We start from the raw sequence: 16994 nt of genomic DNA, 5'->3' as shown, positions 1-16994 counted from the left end.
GTTCGATTCCCGGCCTCGGTCTTTCTGCATGGAGTTTGCATGTTCTCCCTGTGCATGTGTGGGTTTTCTCCGGGTACTCCGGTTTCCTCCCACAGTCCAAAAACATGACTGTCAGGTTAATTGGCCTTTCCAAATTGCCCCTATAGGGGTGAGTGTGTGTGCATGGTTGTGTGTCTCTGTGTTGCCCTGCGACAGACTGGCGACCTGTCCAGGGTGTACCCCGCCCCTCGCCCGGAACGTTAGCTGGAGATGGGCACCAGCAACCCTCCCGACCCCACTGAGGGACAAGGGTGAAAGAAAATGGATGGATGGATGAAAAAAATATGTACATGGGTTTCCTAGAGCTGATTTACTTAAACAAATTAACTTTTAGTTGATATTTTAATTTTTTTAATACGTGACTGTATGTCATGGTATTGGCTGATATGTAGCGATGTCGCCGTTTCCCGGGAGCAGTAAAGACATGCCTTTCAGCAGGGGATTAGAAGGGGACTTGGCCTCAATAGGGCTCCCCCAGAGAAAAGCCGGTTCTCCAATGTTAATTTCTCAAGGTGAAGAAGAGCCTCTGCAATGTTGCTGCTTTGAAGGTGGACTCAAAATACAATAACAGGAGCCCCGCTGTATAGGACACACTGATTCAATAGCAAAGCAGGCTCGCAAAGATCAAGCAGGCCAGATACTACAGTGCCCCTGAGGTGCAAAATATAGCAACAAAGCAAAAGAGAAATATTTCAGGAAAGCAATTCCACTTCACAAACACAGACGCGTTTTAGAAAACAAAATATAATTTAAAAACTTTAATGAGAGCAAAAAATATATATGGAAGTATATATGCTATTTAATACGACACTAGATATAATTTGAAATGCTTATTAAATAAGTTTCTGCTCAGGTAGGAAAATGCTTCCAATTAGAGCAAACCTATAGTTACTTGATTTATTTTCAACAGAGCTGTGCAAAAAGCAGTTGTATGTCTCGTCTTTTGAGATTTGATGACAACACTGTGGCTACCTATTGAATTAGTACCAGTAATGGAATATAAAAACCTGAATTTAGGAATCTGTTTTCTGAAAAGCATATATGTTACTGTTGTCATTAACAAAGCTTGGCACTTATGGATTGGTGCTTCACAGAAAAGTATATCACAAGGTTAGAATTACATTTTACAGAGCAAACACAGTCTGGGCAATTATCTGAGATTTAAAAAAAGCATTACCTCTGATGCTCAAGAAATTCCACTCCTAATGCAGTCTGGAAAAAGTTCTTGTAATGGATGAAGTAGTTAGAAAAATGGCTTTGAGCTGCATGTTGGCCATTTATTGCCTATGTTAATGCCAAGTTCCTGCACAGCCTTAAGACCAAAAACCAGATGAAAAAACAAAAAATATTTCATTTTTAGAATTAACAGCTGTAGCTGCTCAGAAATTCTACTTTTCTAGCTTCCTGTAGCAGGCAGCTGTGGTGTAGTGCTGCGCAAACCAAATCTACAAGTGGTGTTTTATGTTTATCCATATTTTTCTTTTTGCTTCGTTTTCTTTACCTCACAGTGCCGTAGCAAACAACAGTTCTTTTGGAGTCTCCTTTGGTTGATACAAAGAAAGTAAAAATCTTCTTTTGAAAGAGTTTTGATCAAATAAATGTGATACTGTAAAAATACTCGTATGAATTTTATGAGATAGACCAACACAAAATAGCTTTAGTCCATGAAGTGGAAGGGGGAAAAAAGCATGATTTTCAACATTTTTTACAAATAATTCTGGTTAGTTAGTTGCATAAATGCATTCAATCATCTCAGTCAATACCTTGTTGAAGCATATTTCACCTCAGGTCTTTTGTAATATGTCTGCACTGCCTTTGCACATGTACAGACTAACATTTCTGCCCATTTTTCTCACTGAGGCTTGGATGGAAACTGTTCGATAACATTAACTCTTGTCAGAGAAGCAGCTTTTGATGTGTTTTCTGCCAGTGTTGCGTTTAGCTCTATTTCCCTTTCCATCAACTCTCCCTTGTCCCAGCTGAAGAGAAAAAAAATCCCACAGCATGATGTTACCACTACCCTGTGTCAAAGTGGAAAAGATATGCTGTGCAATGTTACTTTTTCCTCACACATAGCATCTTGATGACTTTATCTGTGGTCTGCCTGTTATGATTCTTGGTCCTTATGGTGTTATTTTCTTTCTCTAGTGTTCTCTAAAGAAAATCCAGGGAACTACTGGGATTTATGGTGAGGCTAAATTACACATGGACGGAGTTTTTTTTCCTAATTACACTGGATTTTATATTGGGTAATCAGAGTAAAGGGGGCTGAATAAACATTCACAACACACTTTGCAGATTTGTATTTAAAAAAACGCATATATATGTATCATCAACCTTCCATCTCACAATAATGAATGTTTTTGAAAGTTGCTGGGAGTTCTTCAACCATCACAACACCTTCTGCAGTTCACTTCTTAAAAGTGTTTTTGATTTCTGTTGAAACAACTGTTCTACTGTGTCTGGTTAGGGTTAAAGAAGCGATGATGGTTGGCCATGTCAATAAAATCAGTAATAGGGATAAGAAAAGGGCATCATCCAGCTCAGTAAACTATACAGTCTGCTAATTTGATCCATGATACCCATTTGTAGTTTATGCAAACTGTTTCATTCACACTGTGTGAAAATAAAACCTTTATAATTTGTTATAAGGCTAAGAATGGTCATGACTCAAATTTGCTTCTGGCTTTACATGCTCTCTATGGGAAAATGTTTCTGCTAAAACCCAACAAAATACCCCACTAACCTTCACCGCAGTGCATCTCCCAACAAAACCACTGTCATTTCCTTGTAGACTTTAACCCACGTCCAAATAATGCCTCTTTGTGAATCACAAGCCCAGCAAACAGCAAGGTCTTCACTTCACTGGATATATGCAGACATTGGTCGAGAAAAGGCAAAGGCGGATAATTTAATACACTCAAGAGGAATACAACAAGAGGGGCATTTAAGAACAGAGCAAAGTTGACAGCTCTCAAGAACAGAACCTGAAGTCATAAGAGTCCGAGAGCAGGCAGGAGTAAATTCTTCATGGTATGCTGGTGTGAGGTGTTACAAACCCTGCTGGTTGTCCATGAGGGCCAAGATAGAACGGAGACAAGATTTCTTTACTGGGAGAGATTGTGTATCCACAGGCCGTTTGAGCTGGATGAATTCATTAAAGGAAGCGCAGTCTCTCCCAGCTGCCATCTCTCCCCCTGCAGCCAGACTCCGATCAATGGCAGGAATACATCCAAAACAACATTTAGCACAAGACCTCGGAAGCAGGGGTGCGTTTAAGACTTCTCTGTGTGCGCATTTCTCCCCTGGATGAGAGAAGTGTTTCGAAATATGCGCTTGAAGTGGAGCAGGGCAGGTATAGGGGCAATGTGTTTATATCACAACCGAGGAGATTGACAAGATATCCTTTTCCATTTTGTGCTGTGTGGGGAGTGTATATCCATGAGCATTTGCTTTCTTCCGTGGAGCCCTAAATACCATTCTTACGAGATTACTACAAATTCATTACTGTGCAAGCAGCTAACATTATCTCAACCATCATTAGCGTAAAAGTTACTGTACTGAAATGGCTGCTGTAACACAGAGACCTATGAAATGCCAGTAACAAGTAGATTCTTTGAGTATTCTTAAATTGCTATGAATAAATACAATTATGGAGTAGTTTACAATACCTGAGGCAAGTATGTCTTTTTTTTTTGCAGTCACTCTGAGTTGCTGAATAAGTTTAAATAAGACCATATTCATTGATTCATTAAATAATATATGAAATATTAATGTTTAAATATCTATTATGGTTTTAAGCAAACAAAATGTCTCTGGTACCATCTAGTGGATGAAGGTAAAGGTGGCTTTTCCCATGAAATGTAAAATGGTTGGATTGGTGGCTTGACTTCATACAGACTTCATAAAGACAGACAAAAAGGTGAAACAGCCAGTGCAGTCGTCGTATCTCCTTAAACATCATCAATTAAATCTAGGTAAAAAAGATGTATTAGATAGAAATATTGTATATATCTTATTCAATGCGAGTTTTAAAAGAAATGTTACTTTAAAAAAAATTACTGCACAAATTATAGCCTTTTTATGGGGTGTGGTAGAGGTAAAATCCAGTCAGACAAAGCAACAACAACAACATAACACAAGTCACAAGAGTTGAGTTTAATCAGTCAATACACATCTTTCTTTTAAAATGCCTGCATCAGAACCCAACTATTGGATCTTCACATCAAATGTTCCCACTTATAAGACAGTTCTTCCTTGTAACATTTAAATTCTCTATTGCTGTAACTTTTTTCAGCCAGATTGCTCCCTCTTGTATAAATTGGTGTTAAAGTAAACCTTATATAATCAGTGCTGCATACCAAAACCATTTAGAGATGGAGTTCAACATTTTACCCAACAACATCTCGACATATAGCAGAAGATCAAACTTCTGATATTCCATCTGAAAACCAGTCGATCCACAGCACCCCCCTGCTGTCAAACCATGTCAGCGTGGTACACTATAATGTAAAAATAACATGGGGGGGAAGAATACCACAAGATAAATCTTTGGTTTAGATGTTAGCTCTAAATCTAGATCTATGGATGCATATTTACCGTAAAATCTTCTCTAACAGCTTCAAGTTATTTTAGGTTACAGGTACTGGACATGGGACAACTCCTGCATGTTCTAATGCTACATAGAACCACTGCCATGGTCTAACAAAGAGAGACCACTGCCATGCACAGATTAATAAGTAATCTTGCATCTTATTGACAAATGTGAGAAAATTGTGGAACTGAACATAGGTTCCAAATCGATCTGAACATTGCTGGTTGTGGCCCTGACTATTGAAAAAAAAAACCAATACAGCTTATTTGGAAAAACATAATAAAAAAGAAATTAATACATTAAAATGGCTAGATCTTCTCACACCACAGATATATTAATTGAACAAAAACAGCAATAGATAAAAATCAATGTGAATCAATAAAATGTATTTCATTATTTTAGATGCCATTTCAATGGCGGTGAGGTAATGCCACTGTGGAAACAAAGACCAGGAGAAGGGAGGGAAAATTAGACTATTTTTTTTTTAAATCACAAAAAATGTTCTTTAGTTGTTTTCAATGTATTTGCTTGTTTATTCTTTGTCCTGGCATGTATTTTTATGTTTTACTTGTTTATTATATTTGCTGTTGTCTTTTTTGCCTTTCTACCCAAAATGTCTGTCACCATAGTAACCTGTAATATGTGTTTTCAATGGACCAAGTGATGATTAAATAATAATAAAGAAAGAAAATACCAGGGAAATAAATGGTCAAAAAATGCCAATTACCTCCCCAGGTACATGCATTATGAAGGTTAAGCTGCTGGTATATTATTAATTGAATGCAAAATTTTAAAGCTAAAAGAAAACGCAGACATCTATTTTAAAAGTGACTCAAAATATATTCTTTTAATAATGTAGTTTTGTTTAAAAAATAATAATAATAATGAATTATGCAGATTGTTCACAGCAGTGCTAATGGCATACAAACAAACATGACAAAAACATTTCTGACACTGCCTTTAAGTGGTGATGTAGTTACAATCAATCCAGGTGAGAAAACAAAAAGAACAAACTCCAAAGGGGTTCATTTTATTTTACATTTGAATTCAGTACGATCAAAATCAGATATACACAATTTCTTCATGGTGACTGAAAGGTAAAAGCTGGAAGATACACCTTGCTGCTCTTGTTCTTAGGGAAGATTAGAAGGAATTACAGAAAGACAAAGTTTCCTCACCATTTTTTCTTTTATTTCTGTTTTGCAGCTGAAAACGCTGTTCTATTTCTCGAGAGGCTGTTTCTCTCAACTAAAAAAAACAAAGCAAACAAAAAAAAAATCATCCTGAACACTGAGAGGTACAAAAACAAGAAAAAATAGCCCTATTCATGTTGAACAGCTGAAACTTGTTCTTACTGATGTTTTCAGAACTGCATGCATCCAATTAAGCAAATGTTTTTTTTTTTTTTATTTGAAATGAATCACGTTTACCATGCCTTCTGAAATAGTTATTCACCTTAACTTTTTCTATTTTTTTTCCACTTTAAAAATCACAAACTGTAAGATATTTTTATTGGGATGCACATAACTCAAAGTTTTCTTGCAGGCTTGCCTTCTTTTGCACATATATATTTTTTTTAAGTGTGGCATGTAATTGTAATCAGCAGCTGTCTAGTGCCCATTAAAACAAAATGGTGCTTTCAATCGCAATCAGAAGTCAGCTAATTAGTAAATAGTGTTGAGGTATGCTCAGTTTGTTTCAACAACTGAAGAGGTTTGTTAGAATACATTTGTTAACAACATCAGAAAGACCAAGAAACAGCAGACAGATCAGGTATAAAGCTTTGGAGGGCTCCCATCTTTTCATATCATCATCTAGATATGAAAAGAGTGTGGCGATACTACAAACCGACATGGTTATCCACCTTTGCTTACAGGCCAGGCAAAAAGTGCAGTCATCAGAAGAGACAGCTGGGAGTCCTGGGTAACTTTGGAGGAATTGGAGAGATCCACTGCTCAGGTGGGATAATCTGAAGGCTATTTGTCATGTGCTCCACAAATCTGGGTTTCACAGAAAATTGGCAAGGGGAAAATCTTAAGAAGTACCGTTTGGAGTCCCCATCCCCTCCCCAAGACATATATGAGACACAGCAAATGTGGAACAATGGAAGAAAAATGCTGTGGTCAGATGAGGTCATTGAAAACTTGTAAGAGACTTAAAACTAGGCCAGAGATTCACCCATCGGCAGGATAACGGCTCTAAACTTACTACCAGAGCTACAACGGAATGGTTTAAATTAAAGCATATTAATGTTCTAAAACATATCAATGCTCTCCATGCAATCTGACTGGGACAAGCTATTTTGTGAAAATGACAGTCATTAGATACATCTTCCAAAACATTTGCAGCTATAATTGCAAAGGGAGAAATTTCAGATTTTTATTTTTTTTTATTACATTTTCAGAACCACTTCTCTTTCATCATTCATATGCATGTTGGCATACCGCAAAAAAAGACAAAATCCCAATAAAATATAATAAAGTTTGTGGTTGTAGAGTATAAAGGAGCTTCAGGAATATTGTTTGTGCACACCGTTAGAAAACCAGGTATTACAAAAAAGTTTCACTGATATTGTGAAGTGACACAATTTCACACTTTTTAAAGCAAATCATCATGATTAGGCTTAGCAAAATAGATTTCCCAATACATTTAGAAAGACAACTGAGTTAAAAAAATAATCTTATTTGCAATCTATAATGGTCAAACAGTCCATTCTGACAGCTGGCTTTTCCTGAAAGAGAAAAAGAAAGATGGAGAATGTTCCACATTGTGAAAACCACAGTCTCTACGTTGTTCTTCTGTAAGGCAAAAACAATCGAAAAGGGTGTTTGTCCAACAAAACCCAGAGTAAAGGGCCCATTGGGGAGTCTTGAGTGTCCATTTCACAGGGTGATCCGGATACAGTGATGCTTCAGTCTGCAGGGGAGAGTCCCACGGTTTAACTGGTAAAACTCCACTAACTGGATCAAATCAGTAAATCGTGTGTGACTGTCATCCAACGTGTAGAACAGCTCCCCTTCATCGTCCACCTGAAATGGACCAAATACACACACATTCATATGTGCACATGAAACAGAGACAAAGGTAATGCAAATTCTGCTAATTGTGGCAAATAGAAAACAAGTGAAATTGACCTTGGTGTACAGTTTATTTTACATGCTTGGCTCATTTCTCATCTGTTTTTCATGTAGATCTAAACCTTTAAGTTTATTCAACAGTATATGATAAAGACTTCAAATGTACAAATATTGTTATATAAGGACATGTTTTGAGCCAAAATAGCAAGGAGCCCCAGATATAATCCATAAATTAGAGTTAAATTGGATTATGTGAAAAGAAATACAAAAGGGAGGCATCTAAAATACTCAATTCGATCTATCACAAGTTTCTGGACATTTGAAACAAATTATTACAATATATTCTAATATGATTTATGGCATTTTAATAGTAAAATACAATTTTTAATTAGGTTATATGTCTACACCACTAGCTTTTCAATTTTTCCTATTTTGTTGGAAACTGTGATTTAGTTGGGTAAAATGTAGCCTTACAACCAACCATCTTCTAACTTGTGTTCCCATGAATGAGACACATCATAGATGTTGCAATGAAGCAGTGCTATGCAAGGCTAACAGGCTTAAAGTATGACTATTTAAGTCTTTGTAAGTGTTTTATTTATTTATTGATTTATATTTTTTCTTGAACTATATGTTGATAACAAAATCATGGAAGTGGTTTAAAGGTATGATTTTTATTTTTTTTTCAGACAGGTCTTTCCGCCTCCTACTAGTTTTTACACTTCTGTAAATTTAAATGGAGATGGCAGATATATATCTGACAACAACTTGCATAATAGTCAAAGAGACGTGTTCCTTTAGGAGATTTGTCTGATGTCATCGCAACAAAAGATACTAAAATGACTACGGAAAACAACCCAATGCGCATAATAATATTAAGCTGTACTGCAGGTGAAATAGCAGTGTAGACGTCATCCATCTACTTTACAGTAAATGCACAGGTGAATATCCACACATTTGGAACCTTTGGTTGAAAATGGAAAACAAAAATGGTGCATGACAAGTCTCCATCCGCTACAGCTAGGAACGTCTGTATGTGAATCCAGGGAACTTGCTTGTATTGGTGCTGTTCAGGCATCAAATAATTCAATCTGTCAGAAAAGTTGGGGGAGATCTAATAAAGTTTATGCTGTATTGTTTTTATTTTTTTGTTTGTTTTTGTTTTACACTATGATTCCAAATTTGATCTGGTAAACAACCAGTGTCATTAATCAGGGCGATTCGATTGGATTTTGAGTTAAGCTCTGACTATAGTGATGTCAAATAATCTTTTGACATATATCTTCTTTCTCTTTTTGGCAATTTATCACCACAAATAAAATTATTTTGCTCTGTGTTTGTAAAAACACCCTCGTCTGACCGACCTTTTAATCAGAAAAAAAATGTTTTCCAGTTTAGCTTAGACTTATGCAAATAAGTGTACTTACTGGTAGAATCTGAAAGTGTTTGATTTTCTGCATGTGGCAGAGTGAGAGAACAAACGTCTTTGGGTTGCTTTGGCTGTCCCTCAGAAGAAACACTCTGGAGCAGGAAGAAACCCAGTTAGTGTAGTTCAAGACAAAGCATGTATGTTAAAATACGACTTCTGAGACTTACCGATATTTAAAGATTTACGAATTATTGAGATGAGTAGTAAATCATAATATAGTCAATTAAAGATTGCTGTGTTAGTTGTCTTGGTAAAGATATCACTGACGTGTTGACAAATACAAGCAAAGGAAAGTGTTAAGCTGTGACATCTGCAGCACAAACATGTAGCCATTTTAATGGTCATCATTTGTAAATAATACTTTTGTCAACCGCACATGACTGGTCCAAGTGTAAACAATTATAAATGTATTGTTATACTTGCTCTTTTCCAAATCAGCTAAGACAGAAAAACTCTCTAAATGATATGAGGCAAGAGGTCACCCTGTTTGCAACTGTCTTAAGCGAGACAATATGCTAAAAGAGAATTAACAATTTACCCATCAATAAGACCCTGCTGGGTAATTAAATGCTGAGCTTCTTCCCGAGACAGTTTTCCATGGAACCACGGCTGAGCCAAGTGGATTGCTGCAGCACAAAGATTGGGAGTTAGCTGTTTTATAACGTGTGTACATACGTGAAGCAGACAGAAACGTATCTCACATACCTAGGTTTGGAACTGAGCTCTGTGTGGAGGAGGGGCTCCCATGACCACTCAAACGGTGGCAGCTTTTCTTCTGAGGGAGACATGAGTGATTGTCATAAAATAACATATATAATAATATATAATAATGTTAATATTCAGTTAACCTGCTTTCTCTTGAATCGTCTTCATGGCTTTGTGAGAAGTTTTCAATTAGTGCCTTGCAGAAGTACCCATAATCCAGTCGTTTTACATGTTGTCACATTGCAACTACCAACTTCATTTTATTTTATTGAGATTTTCTGTGCTAGACTAATGGTAAATGGTAAATAGACTGAACTTATATAGCACTTTCCAATTATTTTGACTACTCAAATCTCAAAGCGCTCTTCACATAAAGCAGCACATAATTTTGATGGAGGAAGAAAATTATGCATGGATTTTAATATTTCTCAAAACCGGCTTTGCACGTCAAGCTAATGAATGAAAGCTCTGTCTTTTTTTGCAAATTAAGTCAAGCTCAGTCAGATTGTATTGACAGTATCGACAGTGTTTTGCACACAGGCCTAATATTCAAATTTTTATTTCATTGTACCTGAGCTCCTTCAAATGTTTGCTTTTCCCTATGTGACAATTGGCAAACTGCAAACTGGACTCCCTCTTGCTTTCTTCCTGCTGCTCTTTCGCAGGGCCAAGATCTGAAGGGTTCAGTATTAATAGTTGCCCTGTCAACAGATTCTCACAGTTAATCTGTGAATTTCTGCAGCTCCTCCAGAGTAACCTAGGGCCTCTTGGTTGTTTCTCATATTAATGCCTTGTTCAGTTTGTCAGTTAAAATGTAAACTATGTCTTGGAAGGCTTGCAGATGCATTTTTTATTTATTTATTTTTTTCCATTTTCAAACTATAAATTGCTCTTTGAAATTTTTTGAAACTTTCAGATAACCTATCCTGCTTTTAAATTGTCCACAACTTATTTCTCTTGTTTTGCACAGCTTTTTTCCTGACCTCTTTGCTGACTTCCATGATCTTCCTGATGCTGTTTGTTCACTTATGCTCTCTAACAAACGCCTGAGTCCGTCAGAGAACAGTTGGATTTTTACTGAGAATAAAATACAATGGTAGACTCTATTTAATAATAAGGTAATGTCTGCTGTTATTTGCACTGAACTCCATTTAGAGGTACTAGATTATACATTTTTATATAGTATATAGAAAGGCATGCCACACTTATGGAATATTTTGGATAAAGAGTAAAAACCATAAATCATTTTGTAGCTTTGTCTCTCATGTACTCCTTTTACATGAGAGAAAAAAATCATGCAAAATAAACAACGCTGACATGAAGCCATATTTGCATAGAGTGAGACATTTGTTGCGAAATCCTTGACTCACCCTCCATGACAAGCCTTCCTCCACAGCCACAGACAGAGCTTCAGACGGGTTCTCGATCACTCGTGTCTTTTGACCAGAAAAGTCCATGGCCACCAGCGAGTTCTCAGAGATGCTTCTCTGAAATGGTAAAGAAATTATATGTTCTTTTAGGCACTGTAATTAAGCCATAAAAGACACATTAGTTGAAGCAAGTAAAAATCTAAATCACGGAAATAAAATGCAGGTTGTTTTTAATTGAGTCCCTTTAATGGGGTACGGAAGATTTAAAGACTTTCTGCCATGTGGGATTGCACTGCCACCTAGTGTCTGTGTAATGTGACTCCATCCTCATCATTTCTAGATAATTCCAGACAGAAAGCCCTATTGAAAAGGGATTAGAGTGGCTTTGGAAAGAATGACACATGGGCACATTTTACTCTTTTAAGCTGTCATAGAGTGAGTGGCTCTAAACTACACACACAGTCAAGAAAATTCTTCTTATGAGGATTACCTCAAAGCTTTCAAATTGCAACACTTATTGCCGTTCCACCAACTAAGCTCTGCAATTAAAATGAGCGCTCTTAAACATTTTTTTTTTATTTTACTGCTGTTTATCCTTTCTGACCCACATCACATGCCGTAAATACTCATCAGCTCAACTGTCATTTATAAATGGCAGCAATTCGGCTGAAACATATCATGTTATCTATACATAAAATTTAATTACCCAGCTTGGCATCGAGCTGTTTCACATACTTTCCAGTCTTTCTAGCAAATCCTCCTGGCTACGCCTGCCAGGGAGCATTCGACCCCATGACAGCAGGAAAAGAAGAAGAAGGGATGAGCTGTCAAATGTGAGAGCAGCTGATCATTATGTATTTTTAGAAGGCTGGCAGCTTGCGAACATGCACATAACCCATAAATAGATCCCGTTTGCTGCCTCAGTAAAGTTTGAGGCTATTCTGGGACAAGAAGTCCACATTAAAACACTGAAGGTGAGTTATTTGTCCTACATAATTATATCACTGTTGCATCTTTTTTATGTATTCACATTGTTTTTAAGGCTTCACTGACTGATTTATTTTAACAGAGGCTAAAAGAAGAACACTGACATATAACAAGTTTATAGTACTGCATTAAAAACCATTGAGTAAGAATAAACGTGCAGCAATTCATAGAACTTGGTTCAAGTTTATTAGTCCACTTTACACTCTTGTTTGCTTTTATAATGTTCCACTACTTATTTCTATTCTCTCACAAAGAAATCCTAGTAGTATAGTTTTTACAGAGAGAGAAAATGTTGGAAGATGTCAAAAATGTTCTCAGTAAACATATAATTTTTATAGCTATATGGACATGGAAATCAGACCAGATGTTGGTAACATCTAACAATCCACACATACAAATAAATAAAAACACATAGTGCTATTCACAGCTATTTGTATGCAAACTGTTTTTTTGTCTAAACCTATTAGAAAAAAAAAAATCTGAATAAAAACAAAAGCTCAGGCAACAGAAAAAAGGTATCTAAACTAGCCTGGCCCAAAGAGAAAATATAATTGCCTCCTTTGTCATATTCTGAATTATCTGTAATCATCAGATTTTTGGACATCTAAGTTCGATAGATATGTTTGATTTTAAATAAATCCATTGGAACCTATTTAAACATCCCCAAAACATCACACCATAGACTTGTTCACAAAAACTTAGGAGAAGATAAGAAACAAATTTAGTGAAGTCTCTCACTCTGGAAAGGATTGCAAAAATCATTTCTAAGGCTTTGGGAAGTCAGTGAACCACAACAAGAGTTGTTATTCACAAGTGGAGAAAACATGGGAAAGTGGTGAAGCTTCCTAAGACTGGATAGCTACCAAAAGTAATCCAAGAGTGCACTGACAACTCATCCAGAAGGTTATGATACAGTCAAGGACAACATCTAAAGAACTACAGGCCGCATTTACCTCAGTTACGGTCAGTTCATGATTCAACAATAAGAAAGACACTGAGCAATGACACGTACAAAACGGCCCAAACTACAAACTGTGGCTGACATTCAGGAATAGAACTTTATAAACAAATTTACAGTAACCTAACTAGCACCGAAACACTACACAAACACATCCAGCTTCCGTTATTACAGACAACTTTACAACTTCAGCTTACCATAGGTGAGACTTTTTGCTTCTGATGAGGCTGAATGAAGTTTTGGTAAAGTTGCATCCCAAACTGAAAGATGAAGAAGGTTAAAATGATTAATTTTACATATTACCGGTACATTGCATTTCATTTTTAAACCTTGTTTATTTGTTGTGAAGACGAGAAAAGAAAATTATCCACTGAAATTCATATTTTATGCTACACTCAATTTTACTTATGGAGGAGTGTGATGGACCCATGCCTTAGACTGCTCCATCATATATCCAGACAATAAACACATGCTGCCTCTATCAAGAGCGGGAATGCTAATCCAGCATCACTCCATAGTTTCCCTTGACCTCTTTCCAAAGCTAAATCTGATTCTAGCACTGACTCAGCATTCCTCTTCCTACAATATCAGCCGCAGTTATTCATCAGCAAGCCAACCTTTAACAAGCGCATGGCTGTGATCCAGCAGGTCTTGGTCTGCTCATCATCCGCACAAAGCAGTTTCAAATCACGAGACGAACTGCACTTCGTAGCCTGCAGTGAGACATAACAAGCAGACACGATATTGAAATACAATGTGTGTTGGAAACCCGAAAGCTTTGATATTTCTCGTCTCTCTTCAAAACAAGTTCAAACATCGTGAAGTAAAAGAAGCTCTCCCTACCTTGACACAGAAAGCAAACTCTGTTGGTGCTCCATGCGCTTTTTTGGCTGATAAAACAGTGTAGATGTCACTGTCGGCAAAATCAGCAAAGAACTGGAGATGCCTTGGTTCCTGTACATCAAACAGAGCTTCTTGTGAAAATACGGCAAAGACTGCTGTAGTTAGGCGCTTAAATGGAAATATTAAAAAAAAGGAAGAAGAAGAAGAAAAAAAAATTTGCCCATCATTAAAACTGTTACTCTAAAGTTACACAGAGACTTAGAGAAGCATGCCTTATACACCAACATTGTTCATAAGTTGCACAAGTTGCAGTTGGTTGCCATGGATTTTATTTAGGTGTCTGAGACTGAACGTGGCTGATGACGAAAGCAAACACAGAGATTTATGTTGTTATTTAAAAAAGAATTGAAAAAGCGTGTGTCATTTTCCATCCATATAACAATTACACATTACTTTGTGTTGGCCTGTCACATTAAAACCCAATAAAGTACATTTAAAATTATTGGAAAGTTCTGGAGGTATAAAAATCTTTATAGGACAAGACATATTTCTGCTCAATATACATGTCACAATGATTAATAGAAAATATACGAGAAAGCAAAAGGATATATTTTTCCTAAAAAAAGGATTATGGTTTCTTTAAAGTATTTCGATAATGTCAAAATAGATTGTATTTCCAATTAAATTAGCATGAAAATAAGAAAATGTAAGAACTCAGTAGTGGAACATGATATTTGAAACTGAATTTCCCTCTGAAAAATCAAAATACATGAAAGAGATAAGCATACATTTAGACATAGAGAGAGCATCAATAGCTACACTGTGTCAAAGTAAAAAAAAAAACAACTGAAAGACGTTCATTGTTCTGCTTTCATGTGACACACTGTTCCCACTTCCTTATTTAAAGTAATGCTTCAGCCATTAATGTCTGTGCTGACTGACTAGCAAAGTGTTTGACCAAGACACCAGATGGATTGTAAACATGAAGGACGAAAAGCGGGCGCTATACCAAGCCTACCTGTACTTTAACAACAAAAGACCTACTGTTGTAAGAAATGAAAGCAGTTGAAAAGTGGGTGTGCTGGCAAGGCTGCAGACCAGGTATAAGCTTCACTTGTCAGCAGCACAGGGTATGGTTTCCACTGCGGCTGGTCTCAGGAAAACCGAGCTCAACCTGCTCCAGTGTCTTTTTATAACACCTTTGGTGCACATGCAGAGGATGAACTGATCATGAACTAATTTTACTGATTTTAAAAGAGTTTTTCAATTGGTTCCATGCATTTAGACCCCATCTGAGGACAAACTGCATCAACCCTAAATAATGCAACATTAATTTGAAAGTACAGTAGACACATATTTCTAAAATTGTAAACTGAAATTACATCAATAAAATACTCAAAAATGTTGTTTAATTGTTTGTTGAATGTTTGTTTTACTAACCTTAGAAGTTCCCTTGGTGGAGAAATAAAGCCCTGACCTCCGTAAAACAAAATAAAACTTCTTCCAGGACTTCTTGCTTTGCTCTTTGACATGAAGGTGGCCATGGATCTCAGGACAAGTGCTGGATTTGAGGAAGGTCTGTTTGGGGACGGGGGGAATAGTTGACCATTCACAGTTTTTACTTCATACCATTGGCTCTCAAAATTAAAAACCTCCATACCTCAATAAGCTCGGAGTGATCCACAATGCCATTAGTTTCTGTTGATATGGAAACCATATGATCTGGGAAAAAGTCCTACAAAATGTAACACAATTTGTTTAACATTAATTCATCTTTTAAACAGTTGCAAGATGTGTGTGATCCAGTGGCGGATTTTGATGTGGGCCATATGGGACATTTCCCAGGGAGGAACAAGCACCAGAAAGAAAAATATAACTTTCTTGTCTTGACTGGGCTTTAAACAAAGTTGCTATTGATTTTATCTCTCAATGGGGAGAGTGTGCTCTCTGCTTGCTGCAGGGAAATGGGAAACTATTTTATGTGCTTTGTGTGAGACTTCACTGCACGATATCCCATCCCGGATTTTAGATGATTTAGATAATAGACTTGTCCAGGACACCATTCATGCAAGAACCACCACTGGTCTGATTACTTTATACGCAGTATAGCTTCGTGGCAAACTCACCAGCGGTTTCTTAAAGAATTCATATTTAGCATAATTCTTCCTAAAATACAGCCGACTGTCTGTCTCCATCCCATTGCCTGATAGCACGTCCATAACATATTCATGATCTTCTATGGTCCTTTCTGGAGAAAACACAGAGGGAGAACATGAATGAAAGCTTAATGAATGAATGGTTTTAACAAGTGTGTGACCAGTTACAGGGAAACAGGTGTATTATCAAACCAAAGTCTAAATTATAAGTATAAAGGTCCACTATTATGCAAAAGTCACTTGTTGCATATTTCTGTACTTTCATTTTGGTATCTCTTTATAGAAACAATCCAAGAGCAAAAAAATAAAAGTAAAAAATTTTTGGGAAATAAGTAAATGTTCTGCTGGTGTTTGTAAAATGGCCCGTTTCAAAAACCTCTAAATTGTTACATCACAATTTTGTCACCTATAGGAATGCCAAGCGAAGCCCCGCCCCTCACCTGGCAGCCCAAGTGAAGCTCCACCCACTTCCTGACAAGACAAAGCTAAATTTGTTCTGCTGGATTTACACAACATAAAATAAACACAAAATAAACATTTTATGTCTCTAAATGCTAAACAATAGCTTCTGTTAGTTTTGTGTCTCATGTTACTTTACCCCACAATATCTGGACATTTACTGTTGGAAGGTAGTACACTAAAGGTGACACTCAAGAATGACACTCAAAATGTTTGATCTAAATTACAACGTGTAATAGCAATTTAATAGCAAATAAAGTTTTGACTGTTAAGAAAGTGATTAAAAAGATCTACAATAATTTGTATCTCATAATTTAGAAGATCTAAATAACTGTGTCAATCCTAACTGACCTAAAACAGGAAACCTACAGTGTAGC

General features: G+C 36.6%; 1 protein-coding gene across 3 annotated transcripts in view; it reads right to left on the bottom strand.

Moving 5' to 3' along the window:
- Window positions 1-5452: 5452 nt before the first annotated feature.
- grb14 (growth factor receptor-bound protein 14) overlaps window positions 5453-16994 on the bottom strand; it is a 30038-nt gene continuing 18496 nt past the window's right edge. For all 3 annotated transcript variants that reach the window (XM_008404028.2, XM_017303719.2, XM_008404030.2), the window contains 11 exons: window positions 16129-16250; window positions 15663-15737; window positions 15443-15580; window positions 14003-14113; window positions 13777-13872; window positions 13357-13419; window positions 11215-11331; window positions 9845-9914; window positions 9678-9765; window positions 9138-9231; window positions 5453-7662 (listed from right to left, as the gene is read on the bottom strand). In XM_008404028.2, coding sequence (XP_008402250.2) covers window positions 7516-7662; window positions 9138-9231; window positions 9678-9765; window positions 9845-9914; window positions 11215-11331; window positions 13357-13419; window positions 13777-13872; window positions 14003-14113; window positions 15443-15580; window positions 15663-15737; window positions 16129-16250 — 1121 coding nt within the window. In that variant the 3' untranslated portion in view covers window positions 5453-7515. The remainder of the gene's footprint in view (window positions 7663-9137; window positions 9232-9677; window positions 9766-9844; window positions 9915-11214; window positions 11332-13356; window positions 13420-13776; window positions 13873-14002; window positions 14114-15442; window positions 15581-15662; window positions 15738-16128; window positions 16251-16994) is intronic.

The sequence above is a fragment of the Poecilia reticulata genome, chromosome 2 (assembly GCF_904066995.2).
Source record: "Poecilia reticulata chromosome 2, P_reticulata-male-v2, whole genome shotgun sequence".
NCBI classification, from domain to species: Eukaryota; Metazoa; Chordata; class Actinopteri; order Cyprinodontiformes; family Poeciliidae; genus Poecilia; species Poecilia reticulata.
Note: the sequence above shows the minus strand (reverse complement) of the source record. Positions and strands in the feature narration are given on the sequence as shown.